This window comes from Nannospalax galili, unplaced genomic scaffold (genome assembly GCF_000622305.1).
Source record: "Nannospalax galili isolate Female #2095 unplaced genomic scaffold, S.galili_v1.0 scaffold543, whole genome shotgun sequence".
Lineage (NCBI taxonomy): Eukaryota > Metazoa > Chordata > Mammalia > Rodentia > Spalacidae > Nannospalax > Nannospalax galili.
The window spans coordinates 3,526,695-3,543,583 of NW_008352270.1; the positions used below are offsets into that span (position 1 = coordinate 3,526,695).

Genomic DNA, 16,889 nt, shown 5'->3' on the forward strand with positions numbered 1-16,889 from the left:
TCAGGAAGCAGTATTGGTTCCCCAGGTGTCTGGGGCCCCAAGACTAGGAATGGCGCAGGGCCCAAACTAGGAGTATAGAACGGCGAGGGTGGGCGGGATGGAAGGGTGAATGTGGCTTAGGGAGTCCAGGTGCGGAGAGCTGCGCTATAGACATGCCAAGAGGCCTGAGGATAGTAGTGCAGGCTAGGAGAGTTAGCCGGTGGTGCAGGCCCAGGGAAGCGGAGAGAGGTGAGGGCGGGGCCAGGACCAGAAGCGGTGTTCCTGGAGCCCAAGAAAGGGACTGAGTTGGTCTGGGTGAGAAGGATCAGGAAGCAGTATTGGTTCCTCAGGTGTCTGGGGCCCCAAGACTAGGAATGGTGCAGGGCCCAAACTAGGAGTATAGAACGGCGGAGGGATGGAAGTGTGAATGTGGCTTAGGGAGTCCCAGCACGGAGGGCTGCGCTATAGACTTACCCCAAGAGGTCTGAGGATAGTAGTGCAGACTAGGAGAGTTAGCCGGTGGTGCAGGCCCAGGAAGCAGAGAGAAGTGAGGGCAGGGCCAGGACCAGAAGCGGTGCTCCTGGGTCCCAAGAAAGGGACTAAGTTGTTCCCAAGAGAAAATGGAATTAAATATAAAATATGTATTGGGTTTTAAAATTGGCAATCTTAAGTTTTTATTGATATTTGCTGAGGAATCATATATATTACACAACACGAAATAAGATGTTTGTGTTGTTTTAAAATTTCTTCCAGCAAATTTGAATGGGATGCAAATGAGAGTAAGAGCAAAGATTGTAGGTCTTCACTCGCTATAAAGAAATAAGATATTCCAGCCGGGGCATGGTGGTACACACCTTTAATCCCAACACTCAGGAGGCAGAGGCAGGTGGATCTCTGTTGAGTTCAAGGCCAGCTTGGTCTACATAGCGAGTTCCAGGTCAGCTGGGACTACATGGAGACCAACCCCCCCCCCCAAAAAAAAAAGCTATTCCAGCAGATGTAATTGAGAGGCTTTATAAAATTAACTTGAAGGCTGTTTTAGTAACCATATCCATTCTCTGGGTTGAGTAAGTGACTTATTTCTGTTTGGAGTATGTATACCCATCACTTTTTCCTGATACTTTTATTTTCCTTCAGATTTTCTTGTGATTTTTGTAGATGATGAGCATTTGTGTCTGCATGATTGAGACAAGGTCTCATGTAGCCCAAGCTGACCTCAAACTAAGAATGACCTTGAATTCCTGCTTGTCTTGCCTCTATTTTCCAAGTGCTGGTATTACAGATATGTGCTACCTCACCTGGCTAGCTGCTTAGATTTTTAAACAATATAAATGGAAAATAATTTATTGATGATATGTTATCCTTGAATCAACTTTAAAGATAAGAATTGCCTTTCAAAAATCCAGCAGGCACGTACAGAACATACTATTAAAAATAATATTTCCGGGCGTGGTGGCTCACTTTAATCCCAGCACTCAGGAGGCAGAGGCAGGCACATCTCTGTGAGTTCAAGGCCAGCCTGGTCTACATAGTGAGTTCCAGGACAGCTGGGGCTACAGGGAGGCCCTGTCTCAAAAAGAACAAAAAATAATTATAATAATACTTCCTGAGTGCTTGTTGCCTGAGTAATATTTGTTGTGCCTACAGTAAGAATTACTTGTTTTCACACAAATTTTACTTTATAATATATGAGGATGTCTGTTATTTTTTTAAATATTTTTCATTTTATTTTTTATGTGTATGAGTGTATTGTCTGCATATATGTAAGTGCACCCATGCCCTGCAACGTCCAAGGAGGTCAGATGTGGACATCCGATCTCCTAGAATTGGAATTATGGACAGTTAGTTGTTAGCTGCCATGTGGGTGCTAGGAACCAAACCTGGGTCCTCTGCAAGAGCAGTCAGTACCTTCACCCCTGAGCCATCTCTCTAGCCTGGTTATTTTTTCTGACTCCTACTACTTTCAACAAATATTATAGGTTTCATTATACCAGTATTTGCAGAGGGAAAAAAAATCTTTTAAGAGAAAATTGATTTTTTTTCTTAATAAACTGGTGCTTATCTTTTAAAAATCACATCAAGGGGCTGGAGAGATGGCTTAGTGGTAAAGAACACTGGCTGTTCTTGCAGAAGACCTGGGTTCAAATCCCAGCACCCACATGGCAGCTAACAACTGTGTGTAACTCCAGTCCCAGGGGATCTGACAGCCTCTTCTGGCCTCCACGGGCACTGCACGACACGGGTGCACTGACCTAAGCTTTTCAGATTAGGGGTGTTTGGCCTGTATTACAGAGTAAACACTTGAAACCTATTCCTAGTCATACCAGCAGCTAAGAAGTCTTACAAATTACATGTGGAATAGTGACGTGAGATGGTATGGCATAGTGTAAAGGTCCAGTTATGCCTCTTACTCTTTATAATCTTAGCCTGGGACATTAACATGACTTCTAAGCTCCATTTTTCTCACTTGTAAAACAAAGTGAAAAATACCTCTCTTAGAAGATATTGATAAGGATTAAATGAGTTGATCTATGTAGAACTTCATATGATGTACTTATTGTAATGGTACTCAGTATTTGTTCTAAGTTCCAGAAGAACAGGGACCCAATGTACTTCACCACCATGACTTAGGACCTAGGGTAGTGCCTGGCAAATAGTAAGTTACCTGTAAATATGTGTTGTTTGCACTGGCATAAAAAAGAAAAGTTAGGATTGTTTGTAAAATTTTTACATATACATTAATTTACCATATGCTTCTGTCAATACATAAGCTTCAACTTCACTTCATTTTGGATTTAAATTTTTACACAATTACTATATTCCTTTAACATCTTTCATACTCACATTTTGCATACCTTTAAAAAAATGTTACTTTGTACTTTGAAAATTATTTAAGCTTTCACATGTGCTCTTAAGAATACTCTGTCATTCTAAAACTTTCCCTGTGGAAGAAGCCAGGTTGTGTTTTATGTCCAACAAATATATAATGTGGAAAAGTTCTGTGAGCTGAAATATATTTAAGACACAGGGGAATATCAGTGGTAGAATTTTTTTTCTTAAGGAAATTTTGAATGCTAAAAGAAAACTATTTTCTCTTAATTCTCACTAGTAACTGATACTGAGCTGAGGAAGTGAATGTGGTAGAGTGCTTTCCTAGCATGCACATGGCCCTAAGTTTGATACCCAGCACTACAAAACAAAACAAAATAAAACACCCTGCTATTAAAGCCAGATGTGGTAGTGTGTTCATGTCATTCAGCTCTCAGGAGGCAGAGGCAGGTAGATCACTGCAAGTTCCAAACTAGGCAAGGCTACATAGCAAGACCACACACAGTTACTTATTTCAACTGTCCATGTTATTGAATATATGAATAGTTTAATAGAACCGAGTGCTAATCCCTAACATCTGGTCCTTCTGACTTGTGTGATCATAAGCAGTCATTCAACTTTTCTGATAATGTATGTTTGTTAACAAACTCAGATAAGTCCTACCTCCTAAGACCATTGTAATTCTCAGATGATATGTAGAGTAGAAAATGTGTTGGATGCATCGTTGTGTCAGAGTTCTTGACTTCCTGGTACTAGAGGCCCTTTTGGCCATCTGGTGAAGCTTATGGAGCGTTCAGTGTTTGCAACTGCATCAACATAAATAGTTGGAATGACAAAGAATTTCAGTAATGTTGAAATACAGTTATCAAAATATTTAGCAATATAATATTTAGTAAAGATTATTGGTTTGAGTTCAACAGCTTAAGTAATTTTTAAGACATAATTGCTATAAGTTATGTTTTGAAATATCTATAGCAACTATAATATGATTTCTGTGAATGACAAAAATCATCAACCGTTTTAATTTCACTATAGTTTGTTGTCTGTTTACATTGAAAGAAATGCCAAACATCAGTTATGTTACTGAAATAATGTCATTGTTTCCTCTCATCCACGTCCAAATACTCTCTGAATCCTATCACTTCCAAGTTTTAAGATCTCTGTGATATATTAATGCTAGTCATTAACTATATATTTAAAGGTATGTCTCTACTTTAGAGTGTCCAAAATATGTTATTTGGAGATTAGTTCATTGATGGTAATTTTTTAAGTTAAAATCTAAGGTTTTTTGTGCCAAAATAGCAATCAAATTTCCAAAGAATCCTAAATTTGGGGTATAAGTATATTATAAATATAACTGATTCTGTATGTTCCTAGAGCTGTTATTTTAAAAGGAATTAAACTTCTTTTCTAACATTATTACCAGGATCAGCCAAGATCTTGCTCTCATTGCTCGGGAGATCAACGATGTAGCAGGAGAAATAGATTCAGTGACTTCCTCAGGCACTGCCCCCAGTACCACAGTAAGCACTGCTGCCACCACCCCTGGCTCTGCCATAGACACTAGAGAAGAGGTAGGAGATCTTCATGGAGAAATGCATAAGGTTCTTCCTTTTCTTTATTTCTTTTGCTTTTAGCTTTTTGCTTAGTTTATTTTGCTTACGTCCACCCTCCCTGTTTGCATGCAGCTCTGCATTTTTCCAACTTTGCTTTAACAAATTTATGTGTTTATAATACTTAGTAAAGGCTAAAAGGCTAATATTTGGTCTACTATTATCATAAAAATAGAAAACCATTTAGGTATAAGCACGTTGCCTGATAATTCCTGATCCATAGCTACTTGAAATGGGAATATAAATGTTATGTGGAAAGAAAACTGAAATTTAACAAACAATTGTATGATGTTTTAGTGAATTTTGACATGAATGTTTTCATAAATAATTAAAAGGAATAGTTCTTACTAATTAATAGCAAAGAAAAATTCTATATATTTTTTTAAAAAATTATCTGTAGATAAATATGCACATATACCCGGTATTTAAAAGAAAAACTGAGGTTTCTTTTGTATAAATACTATATCACATACACAGAAATACTCAGAGTATTCTCATGAACTCTGGAATGCAAGTTAGCATTTGTAGATTGTTGTCCACCCAAAACCAGGGCCTCCAGCAGTACAGCTCCAGGAGACACCACTTGTATAAAAGTGTTCTACAAAGTGCCTTTAACTTAAAATTAATGACACAATGATCTCTTGTCCCTCAGTATCTCTTAGCTAATGATACAGTGTTTGCATGTAGCCTGTATGTGTCCTTTTGTACACCTTAAATCATCTCTAGATTAGTTACAATACCTAATGCAGTGTGAATGCTGTGTAAGTAATTGTTAGGTATGTTGTTTGGGGAATAATAACAAGAGAGAAGTACATATATCTCAAGTTCCATTCCCAGCACCCACAGGGCAGCTAACAACCTTCTGTAACTCCAGTTCCAGGGAATGTGGCACCTTCTTCTGGCCTCTGTGGGCATTGCATGAGATGGGTATACTTACATACATGCAGGCAAACACTCAGACATATAAAATAAAAATAAATAAATTTTTTAAATTTAAAAGAATGTATTTGTTTTTTATATGGCCTGGAAAACAGAAATATATTTTTGTGTTTTTAAATTCTTGAAAAATCCAAAAATTAATAATTCATAACATCAAGATCATATTAAATTCACATTTCAGTATCCATAAATAAAGTTTTATTACAACAAAGCTGTTCTCACTTGCTTAATGTTGTCTGTTGCTGTTTCTGTATTGCAGTACAAAACTTAGTTGGTCAAACTGACACTGTACTTTTTCAAAGCCAAAACATTGTCACTTTACAGAGAAACGTCTCCCCTCATACTGATAACTCTACTTACTTTTGTTAAATAATGCTATAAATAGTAACCAAAAATGCCTGGCCTTTTTGACATTTAATATTGGTGAACTGTGCTGATAATCTTTTCTTCAGTTGCTTTTTGTTACATTCTTTCTACAAAGTTTCTAAATAGTCTTTTTTTGTTGATTTTTTTTGTTCATATGTTGTCTGATTTAATAAATGATATTTCATTAATCTGTGTAGAGTTTTGTTACCACACTGATCAATGTAACTGTAATATAAAATCATTGTTATTGGTAAAAAACAAAAAGATCTTCATGGTGGCAAGACATACACATTTCTCTAGTCCATTTAAAGTGATGTTATTTTCTCAGCTTCCTAACTAAATTTTACCTAACATGGTTATACCTTCACTCAGACCCAGTGAAATTATTGAAACACTTCATTGACTAGACTTCCATTTTTCCTTTTTGTTTCATTTTGGAATATTATACTAGTTTATTTTCTCTTCAGTAAACCTTTGTTACTTGGTAGTGTATGTCTGTAATTTCCACTGTAGATGGCAGTGTATCATTTGACTGGAAGATGTATGTTTTGTATCGTCGTTGAAAGTTTGACTAAGACCAAAATACTTATTATGTGGATTACTTTTTGTTTCCCTTTGTAAACTTAATTGGAATTTACCATTTATGTATCTTGTGAAGAAATTTGGCACCTGGATTTGGGGAGAAAAAAAAGGAAAAAACAAGATAGAAAACTAAAAGAAAAAGAAACATTATTTTATCCTGGTAAGGCAATGTGAGTAAAGTGAACTCATTGTCACCTATGTGGCCCAGGTTTTCCTCTTTGGCTTCTGTTTATCCTTGGAGAAACTTTACTTGTGGAAGAATTGAGGTTAGAATAGTTGCATATTTTGAATTCAGAATAAGATCTGTATAGATTGACATCTATTTTATGAAGGGAATGCCTTTGACATGCTTATAAAAAAGTAATTGGTTTATTGAAGATGTCATGCTTCTGTTACTATTTGAGAATGGAATAACTTCTGTCTAATCATAAAAATTATAATGCCAGTATTTCTGTTTTTCCAGCTTGCTTACTCTGTTCTCATAAAGGTTTGCTTTTGTCCTACTAGTTGGTTGATCGTGTTTTTGATGAAAGTCTCAACTTCCGAAAGATCCCTCCATTAGTTCATTCTAAAACACCAGAAGGAAACAATGGTCGGTCTAGTGATTCAAGACCTCAGCCAACAGAGCCTCCTGATCACTTAACAATTACACGACGGAGAACCTGGAGTAGGGACGAGGTTAGTGAACTGTAACTTTAACATATGGCCCAGGAGGGATACCCTATAAATGGGGAAAGAAGGAACTATGTAATTTTAGGCACAGTTTGTTATTCTTATAGATGATTTGAAATTTCATCCCAGTATTACATCATATATAAATAATTAAAGCTTTCAAGTTAACAGACAAAACTGTAACACTTTCAATTTAAGAAAAAATGGTTTTAAGTTAGGTGTTTTTTTTAACACTATAGTAAGGAGATAGCATCTTAAATGAGACAGTAAGTTTTGATTTTTAAAAATCGATAAATGTATTTTAGAACAAAGACATTTATGTAGCAAGAGATACTTTTCCCTGGGGACTCAGCAGTTAATGGTTGCTGAGACAGGAAGACACATTGTATTCAGTGGTGTAAACCTCTAGTAAGGTGCCCATGATCCTATAAGTAACTGGTTAAACTCATTGGTTCACCAAAAATAAAGGAAAGGAGGGAGGAAAGTAGAAAGGAGACTAGTTGGGAAAAGGAAGAGGATCAGAGGGAGGTGGAACAGAGATGGTAATGGGGATGAATATGATCAAGATACATTGCACATATGTGTATGAAAATACAATGAAATCATTAATACATATAATCAGTATAGTCTTTTTTTTTTTTTTCAGTCTTTTTGAGACAGGGTCTCCCCGTAGCCCTAGTTGGCCTGGATTCGCTAGGGAGACTGGGCTGGCTTCGAACTCACGGAGATCCGCCTGCCTCTGCCTCCCGAATGCTGGGATTAAAGGCGTGCACTACCATGCCCAGCTATAATCAGTATATTCTTATAAACTTAAAAATCAAATAAAGAATATGAAAAAAGTTACAAACTTCCAACACACAGAGCCACAAATAGTATAAAAATATAAAATGTTTACTGATCAATAAAGATAAAAACATATCAGTAGGAAAATCTCAGAAGTCAAACATTTCACCAAATAGAAAATACCAAAGGCCTGCAATACATGGCAACTTAGGAAACTTGGTGAGCCTTCAGAGAAATGTATTCTAGACTGCAGTGCAGCTACTGTCCAACCATTCTATTGACAACCAATTAAGTCTTGTGGATAGATAGATGGCTCAGCAGGTAAAAACACTTGCTGCCCTTACAGGTGACAAGCACCCACACTTCAGTTCCCAACTATCTGTAATTCCAGTGCAGGGGAATCCAACACTCTCTTCCAGCCTCCAAGGGCGCCAGGCACATGCACACACACACACACACACACACACACACACACGCACGCACGCACACAGTGCACATATATACATGCAGGCAAAACAGTCATCCTCAGAAAATAAAAATTTTTTTTAAAAATTAAGAAGTCTTAGCCGGGCGTGGTGGCACACGCCTTTAATCCCAGCACCTGGGAGGCAGAGGCAGGTGGATCTCTGTGAGTTCAAGGCCAGCCTGGTCTATATAGTGAGTTCCAGGACAGCTGGGACTACAGGAAGACCCTGTCTCAAAAACACCAAAAAAAAAAAATTAAGAAGTCTTAAAATTTCTACTGTTAGAAAAGATGTAGATTTCTTTTATGTGCCTGGTAGAGATGAAATTGATGTAGTCCTAAGGATACCTATGTCTGGTGGCTCATCACTACTCTGTAACTCCAGCCCCAGGGCATCCAGCACCCTCTTCTGGCCACCATGGTCTCTCTCGGTCTCTCAGTCTCTCTCTCTCTCTCTCTCTCTCTCTCTCTCTCTCTCTCTCTCAGATGCACACATAAAATTTTTTTTAATCTTTTTTGAAAAAGGGGTACAATTTGGCCTGTAGTTGAGCATAGAGATATATCATATGATACAAGTTTTCTTCTGCTAATATATGCAGTGTTTTCCCTTTAACTACACAAAGCAGGCATAAACATTTTTATATAGTATGTCCTTCCTTAGTTATCATGGAGTTAATTTAGGCCTGAAACTTGGGAGAAATGAACCCTGAGGGTACTGTTTTTCCTATCCATACGTATGATAAAGTTTATAAATTACACATGGTAGTATATTAACAATAGCTAACAATAAAATAACAATATACCATGTGGTCCTTCTCTCAGATGACCTTAACTGTACTGTCCTTACCCTTGAGATGTTGGATGACATGACTCAGATATAAGCTGAAGTGAGATGAATCATGTGAGCCCTATGACCTAGTGTTAGGCTGCTGTGAAGTGCTTGCTGAATGCAAGCATTGCAATACTGCCAAAATCTACCTGAAAACCAGTGCTGCTAAAATGTGGACAAGTAGTCTATATAGCATGGACATGCTGGATTAATGTCCTGGATGGGTAAGAGCAGAATGGCATGAGATTTCATCAGTCCAACTATGTGTTCATTTAACCTTTTCAGACAACAGTTGATTACAGGTAGCTGAAACCACAAATAATGGACTATTATAGGAACATTGTTGAGATTGGAAACTAAATGTTTACATTGGCAATAAAATAAATGTCTAAACTGGTTGTGTTTACAGTGAACAATTAGCAACCAAAAATACAGAAATGCACAGCAGCATAGGATTTTAGCATACTCTTTAATGACAATAATCACAGAATACTACATACAGTGTGATTTGTTTTGTTTTGTTTTGTTAGTTTTTTGAGACAGGGTCTCCCAAGCTGACCTAATGGGAGACCAGTCTAGCCTCTATCTCACAGAGATCCACCCACGTCTGCCTTCTGAGTGCTGGGATTAAAGTGCACCACCACGCCCTGTGCTTTATCATACTTTTTAAAATAGAATAAAACATCTGGGACACACAGATACTATGAAAAGAAAGGACACAGGGCTGGAGAAATGGCTCAGCAGTTAACAGCACTGTTGTTCTTGCAGAAGACCCAGGTTTGAATCCCAGCACCCACATGGCAGCTAACAACTGTCCATAACTCCAGTTCCAGGGGATCCGATGGCCTCATTTGTCCTCTGCGGGTATTGCACGACATGGGTTCACTTACCTACATGCAGGCAATACACGTATACACATAAAAGAAAAATAAATATTTTTTTTTAAAAAAGGACACAAATTAAACTCTGTGGGCCATATATACGTGTGTGTGTGTGTGTGTGTGTGTGTGTGTGTGATAGAGAACCTTAAATTGGTCTGAGGGTAGTAAGGAGAGTTGTGGATAGGGTTAAGTATCTAAATACTATCAAATTATGTTGTCTGAAAAATCTCAAAAATTCATAATTTCTTTTAAAAAAAACAGAGATGTTTGTGCTTTGAAGAGGTGTGGTGGTGGCTTAATCCCAGCACTTGGGAGGCAGAGGCAGGCAGATCTCTGTGAGTTCAAGACCAGCCTGGTCTATATAGCGAGTTCCAGGACAGCTGGGGCTACAGGGAGACCCAGTCTCAGAAAGACAAAAAAGAAAAAGAGTATAGTAAAAATACCAATTATTTTTTTCTTCTCTACTAAGAAGTATGTTTCTACTTTAATTTAAATTGATTCTGTTAGGGAAAAAAATTATTTAATCGTGTGTTCTTTCTATACAAGCTTTGTCCTAATTAAATTTCATATTGTAATCCTAACTTTGTGGGCATTGCAAGAACTAACTAAGAACCTTTTAAAGGTATCAGAATTATACTCACGACATAGAAGAAAAGAACATACTTCAGGAGTTTTTTATAAATCAGTTTTTAAAAATTAACTTGAAGCTAAAGAGGTGGCTCAACAGTTAAGAGCGCTTGCTGCTCTCGCAAGAGGACCCAAATTCTATTTCCAGCACCCTCATGATGCTCACAACCACCTGTAACTCCTGTTCTGGGGGGATTGGCCGACCTTTTCTGGCCTCCTCAGGCTCTGCATGCACACAGTGCACATACATACATACACACAAGCAATGTACACTCATGCATAAAATAAGTACATCTTTTTTTAAATGAGTATGTATCAGATGCTTGGTCCATCCCTGTAATTCCTTGTGAATTGCTTAAGCTGAGGAGTTTTGAGATCAGCCTGGACATGGCAAGACCCCATCTCTAAATGGAGGGATTAATAAAGAAATAAATATCCATGAGAAACCAAGGAAAGAGAGCTTTATGAAAAGGTTTTATGTCAATATAAAAATATATAAAGAGAATTTAGGGGAAAATTCAAAGATATAGAAGGGTTTTTTAATGCCCGTAAACAGTCGTTTCAAGTAGCACCATGCAAAAGGCTAAATGAGAAGCTATATGTAGAGAGTAGTTGAGGTAGATTATAGTGCCAAACTCTTAAAAGACTGGAATTAATTGATCATAGGTTGTTACTTTTGGATCCCTGTATTTAAGGACCTGAAAGTTAGTATATGTAAGAATGTTTTTTGTTTTGTTTTGTTTTGTTTACTTGTGTGTTTATTTGTTTGTGTAGGTTTTAGAGATAGGGTCTTAAGTCACCCAGGTTGGCCTCAGACTTGCTGTATTGATGAGGCTGCCCTTGAACTCCCAATCCTCCTGCCTCCACCTCCCAAGTGCTGGGTTATGGCTCCACTATGCTAAGTACTATGTGTTTTTAGTAGTATAAATAGAAAAAAATTTACCAAATGGGAATGCATGTACCCAGCTCCACAGTTGAAATTGCAGTCTGGTAGATAGTTTTGCAATATGCTTTTTCTGTTTTGGTCTGATGTCAGAAATTTGCTTAAATACATTGTGACACTTACCTACAGAATATCAATCAGAGAAGAGAGAAACCTTGTTCTATGTGGTAATCTTTCCTTAGACTGTGGTACCTTTCTCCTTCCTAATATTTTTTGGATTTTTGTTGTTGTTTGAGGCCAAGCCTCCTTGTAACCCCACCTGGCCTGGAACTCTCTTTGTAGACCAGAGTGGCCTCGGTCTCACAGAGATCTGCCTGTTTCTGCCTCCTGAGTTCTGGGATTAAAGGCATGTGCCACAATGCCTAGCTCCTTCCTAACATCTTATTTGGTTTGTTTCTTTGAGGCACACAAATCCCGTAATTCCTCTTATCTTTTCCTCACCTTGTTGCTTACCACATCCTAAGCAAATCACTGACTTCAAATCTCTGTCATTTGAGCACTTCATATTGATGTGATGTCACACTTGTTGAACCACTTCCTTTACAGTTCTGGCAGCACTGCATCACAAAGTCCAGCTGTGACTTACCAGTTTTCTTATAAATACTTACTATTCCTACTGTCCCTTCATCCCATTGCTTTTTTAAAAAAAGAATTTATAATCCAAAGCCATGTCTTTTTCTGGGTTTTCTTACTGTAGGACCCCCAGACTAGGGTGCCCTATGTTCTCGGGAGGTCACACCCCAATAACTCAGTCCTCAAACCAGTAGTTGCAATTGCAAGAGGATTTAATCGTCCAGACGGACCCCCCCCCCTTAATCAAAAGGGGAAGTGCAGATTCAGTTTAGAAGCTGGGTTATATAGACAGAAATCACAAACCACAAGCAGTAAGGGGGCTGGTATTTAGGTCACAATAGGAGCTTGGTTACATGGTTACAGCAGAAATGGGAGGGGGGGATTTTTCAGGTATTTTTCCAGCTTGATCAAAGGTGCATGAAAAGGTCAGGTCATCTTTTCTTTTCTATAGTTAGAATTATTTTTCTTTTGCTTCCTTGTACAGTTTCCCAGAATATAGCTTGGGAAACTTAGTTTTACTTTAATCTGGGGGGCTTTGATTTATGATTCTATCATTTCCCCCCTTTTCTTGTGAGAAGATTTTAATCTTAAAATCTACAGGTGTTTAGAGCATGGTATTGCTTAGTAAGGCCCAAAGCCTGAGTCACTGATAACCGGTCTCTAATGAATTGTAGCAATCTATTGAGTATACATGGTCCAAAGGTTAACAGGAGGAGAAGAATTATATTAGGGTGGACACTAAGGTAGTTAACCAGGGGCTTTTATTAAACCATCCTTCAAACCATCCTTGTGTGGATTCACGTTCTTTTTGTCTGTCATCTAATCTCTGGCGGAGCTTAGACATGGAATCTTTAATAACTCCAGAGTTATCAGCATAAAAGCAACATTCTTCTCCCAGAGCCGCACAAAGTCCCCCCTCTTTAAGGAAAAGCAGATCCAATCCTCTCCTGTTCTGCAACACTACTTCAGAGAGAGAGGTTAGAGATTTCTCTAGGAGGGTAATTGACTGTTCTAGTGCCTTAATATCTTCATCTACAGCTCTTTGTAAGTCTGCATAATATTGAGGTCCTTGTAGTAAGGCTGCGGTTCCGGTTCCTATCCCTGCTGCCACTCCTGCTCCTAGAAGTATTGCTAGGGTTAGAGACACAGGCTCTCTTTTATATCTGCCTGGATGTTGCTCAAAAAACTGTTCTAAGGAATCTGCAGGGTGATAGAATACTCGGGGCAGAAGTTTAACCATAACACAATAGTCTTGAGAGGTATTAAGAACCATACTAGCTACACACGGGGTTAATCCAGAGCTACATGCCCACCAAGTCCCTGGTTGGGGTAGGAGATAATAATTTCCTTCCCCTGAGGCTACAGATATAGTGGAGTTGCAAAGGTAGGTATGAGTTGAAGGTGGGTTTCCCAGACAGAGTCCAGATCCTGAGACCTCTGTGAGAGTTAGGGAATGAGGAGTTTCCCTATGGCATTGATCTGTTGAGGTGGTATTAATGAATGTTCCTAATGTAGCCGGAGGTGCTGCTGCTAAACACAGCCAACAAGATTCAGTCAAATTGGGGTTTGTCTGTCTAATGGCCTTATATGCCCCCTGAACTAGATTGAACAACCGGTTTCCTGTGGTTGAAACCTGAAAACTTGGGTAATGAGAGGTCTGTTCTGACAGGATGTTAGCTGGGGAGGTGCTAGGAAGTGAGTTGGGGAGGTGCTGTGAGGTAGCTTCAGGTATCAGAGCTAGCAGGGGATTTGGGTAGCTGAGGATGGGTTTCTGGATAGGTAAGATGGGGTTGGGACCTATAGCTATTGGGTAGGAGGAAGTATCTCTTTTAATAGTAAAAAGGAGGCCATCATCTGTTCGTTCCTTATATAATCTAATTCCCCAAGAATACCCCCTTCCCAATCTGTGGCCTTTTTACCTGTTGTTGTGCATTCTATTCGGAGGGGGTTGCACCATTTCCCTTGACAGGCCTGTTTATGAGTAGTTTTCCATTCATCAAATTTTCCCTGCAAACGATTGTTCCCATGAGAATAATTTGCTTTTACAGTGATGTAATCCCATGATGAGGTCAGATTCCACCAAGCATCTCCGGTGGTTTCGCACCCCCAGTTCTTGCAGAAGAAATGCCCCCCCCTCCACACTTAGGATTGAGAGACACAGCCCTGTGAAAGCCTGGGCAGACATAAAAGGTTAAGGTACGCAACATGGCCCGGTGTTCAGGAGGGCCGCATCCTCCCCATGGGTCCAGTCCCAGCCTCCCAGGAGGACTCGCCATGCTGGGTGCCTTTTCAGTATCGTGGGTTCCTTCTAAGTCCCAAGGCTCCTGTACCCCTAAAGCTAATTTGCACAAATCTGGGTACAATATGGGCCACCATGTGTCTTTTGGTGCCTCTTTTTGGACCTCAAATACTACAATGCCCATTTGATTAATTACTTGCCAGGTAGTTGGCACAGCTGTATGGGGGCTCCCATCACTGGGAGCAAATTCATAAGTAAATAGATTTACCCAGAGTAACAGGATTATTATTTTTCTTTGACCAGTCTTATCTTTAGGGGGTTGGGCGTCCGGGTCAGCCGCCATCTCTCCCTGCCGAGTAGTTCCCTGTGTTCTGGGTTCGCGGCCTTGACGTGTGAAGCGTGGACCCAAGTAGTGATGCCGTCTACCTTGAGCGCGGTAGGGGTTGTCAGCAGGACGGTGTAGGGTCCTTTCCAGCGTGGTTCTAGGCTCCGACTCTGATGCCTCCGTACCCAGACAACGTCCCCGGGCTGGAAGGGGTGGGGTGCAATAGGAGTGTCAATAGCATCCTGATAGGCTGCAGCTAGAGGCTTCCAGATCTCTTGGTGAGCCAGCTGGAGTGCCTTCAGGTGAGCAAAGAGGGAAGGTGAATCAACAAAGTTAGAGATATCAGGGTCCAGGAAAGAAACTGCTGGTGGGGGGGTTCCATACAAGATTTCAAATGGGGTCAACCCACTAGGTCCAGGAGTGTTCCTGGCCCGGTATAATGCCAAGGGCAGTAGAGTCACCCAGTCTTTAGTGCCAGTTGCTAGCGAGAATTTAGTTAGAGCCTCCTTAATGGTTCTATTCATTCGCTCTACCTGACCTGAACTCTGGGGCCTGTAAGCACAATGTAATTTCCAATCAATCCCCAGTAACCTGGCCACCTTCTGACTTACCTGGGAGACGAAGGCTGGTCCGTTATCTGACCCTATTACCTGAGGCATCCCAAATCGGGGAAAGATGTCATCTAATAGCTTCTTGGATACCACCCTTGCAGTTTCTTGCTTGGTCGGGTAGGCTTCTGGCCATCCTGAAAAAGTGTCAATGAAAACTAACAAATATTTATAGCCATACATTCCTGGTTTGACCTCGGTGAAGTCAACTTCCCAATGAATTCCTGGCCTGTGGCCTCTTTGTCTGACCCCTCCTGAAGCTTTATTTTTGCCCCAGTTTACCTGGGCACAGGCCTTACAGTTCTTAACAATTCTTTGTAGGATGGCATCTTTGTTTAGCAGATAATGGATTGTTTCTTCCCGCTCGATCAGCTTTTTCATTTTGGAGACTCCTAGGTGGGTCCATTTGTGAAGTTCATCTAGGAGGTCTTCTACTGATTTTTGAGGTAGAACTGTCTTTCCCTGATATTCCCAATACCCAGTCTCTGGATCACTGAGGGCTCCCATTTTCTTAAGTAATTCTCTGTCTTCCTGGGAATAGCTTCTAATGGCCTCGTCTCTCTTTTGTTCGGGGACGATTCTCGTGGTTAGTACTTGACTCTTCATGGCAGCCTCCCTGGCTGTCTGATCGGCCAGCCGGTTTCCTTTTGCTTCTGGCTGGTTTCCTTTCTGATGTCCCGGGCAATGCATAATACTGAGTTCTTTTGGCAGGAACAGAGCATCTAGGAGCGCTATGATTTCAGCTTTGTTCTTTATTTCTTTTCCTCCTGAAGTAAGGAGCCCCCTTCTTTTATAAATTTCTCCGTGGATGTGTGCCGTAGCGAAGGCGTATCGGCTGTCAGTATATACGTTCAGCTTCTTACCTTCTGCCAACCGCAGGGCCTGCGTCAGGGCCACCAGCTCGGCCTTTTGCGTCGATGTCCCCTCTGGTAAAGGCTCTGCCCATATTACCTTGCTCTCTGAGGTGACTGCCGCCCCAGCTCGGCGCTGACCCCCTTCGAGGAAACTGCTCCCGTCTGTGTACCAGGTGTAATCTGCCTTCTCCAGTGGCTTATCGCTGAGATCTGGTCGGGTGCCAAAAACCTCGGCCAGAACCCGATGACAGTCATGGTCATCCCGAGGGTCAGGTTCTTCTGTGGTGGGCAGCAGGGTTGCAGGATTGAGAGCGACGGGGGGTCCGAACTGGATGCGGTCAGTGTCCAGGAGCAAAGCCTGGTAATGAGTCATCCGGGCATTCGAGAGCCACCGATCCGGGGGCTGTCTGATGAGAGACTCAAGAGCGTGGGGGGCCCGAACACAAAGAGGCTGACCCAGGGTTAACTTAAAGGCATCTTTGACCAGGACTGCCAGCGCTGCCACCATTCTCAGACAAGGGGGCCAGCCGGCAGCCACTGGGTCTAGTTTCTTTGACAAGTAGGCTACGGGGCGTCTCCACGGCCCCAATTTTTTGAGTCAGGACCCCTTTCGCGTACCCCAGCTTTTCATCAACATACAGCTCAAATGGCTTTGTCAGATCAGGCAGGCCAAGAGCCGGAGCCTCCAACAAGGCCTTCTTTATGTGGTCGAAGGCTTGTTGGTGGTGGTCCTCCCAAATGAAGGGTCCGTCTGTCTTGGTCAGGAGATACAGGGGGGCCGCCA

At 40.7% G+C, this 16,889-nt stretch overlaps 1 protein-coding gene across 8 annotated transcripts in view; it reads left to right on the plus strand.

The window, feature by feature from the left end:
* Cep170 (centrosomal protein 170) overlaps nucleotides 1-16,889 on the plus strand; it is a 167,526-nt gene that overhangs the window by 133,366 nt on the left and 17,271 nt on the right. For 5 of the 8 annotated variants that reach the window (XM_008849172.2, XM_029554100.1, XM_008849168.3 and 2 more), the window contains 2 exons: nucleotides 4,235-4,412; nucleotides 6,816-6,986. In XM_008849172.2, coding sequence (XP_008847394.1) covers nucleotides 4,235-4,412; nucleotides 6,816-6,986 — 349 coding nt within the window. The remainder of the gene's footprint in view (nucleotides 1-4,234; nucleotides 4,413-6,815; nucleotides 6,987-16,889) is intronic. The other 3 variants (XM_008849171.2, XM_008849166.3, XM_008849167.3) reach the window with 2 other exon arrangements.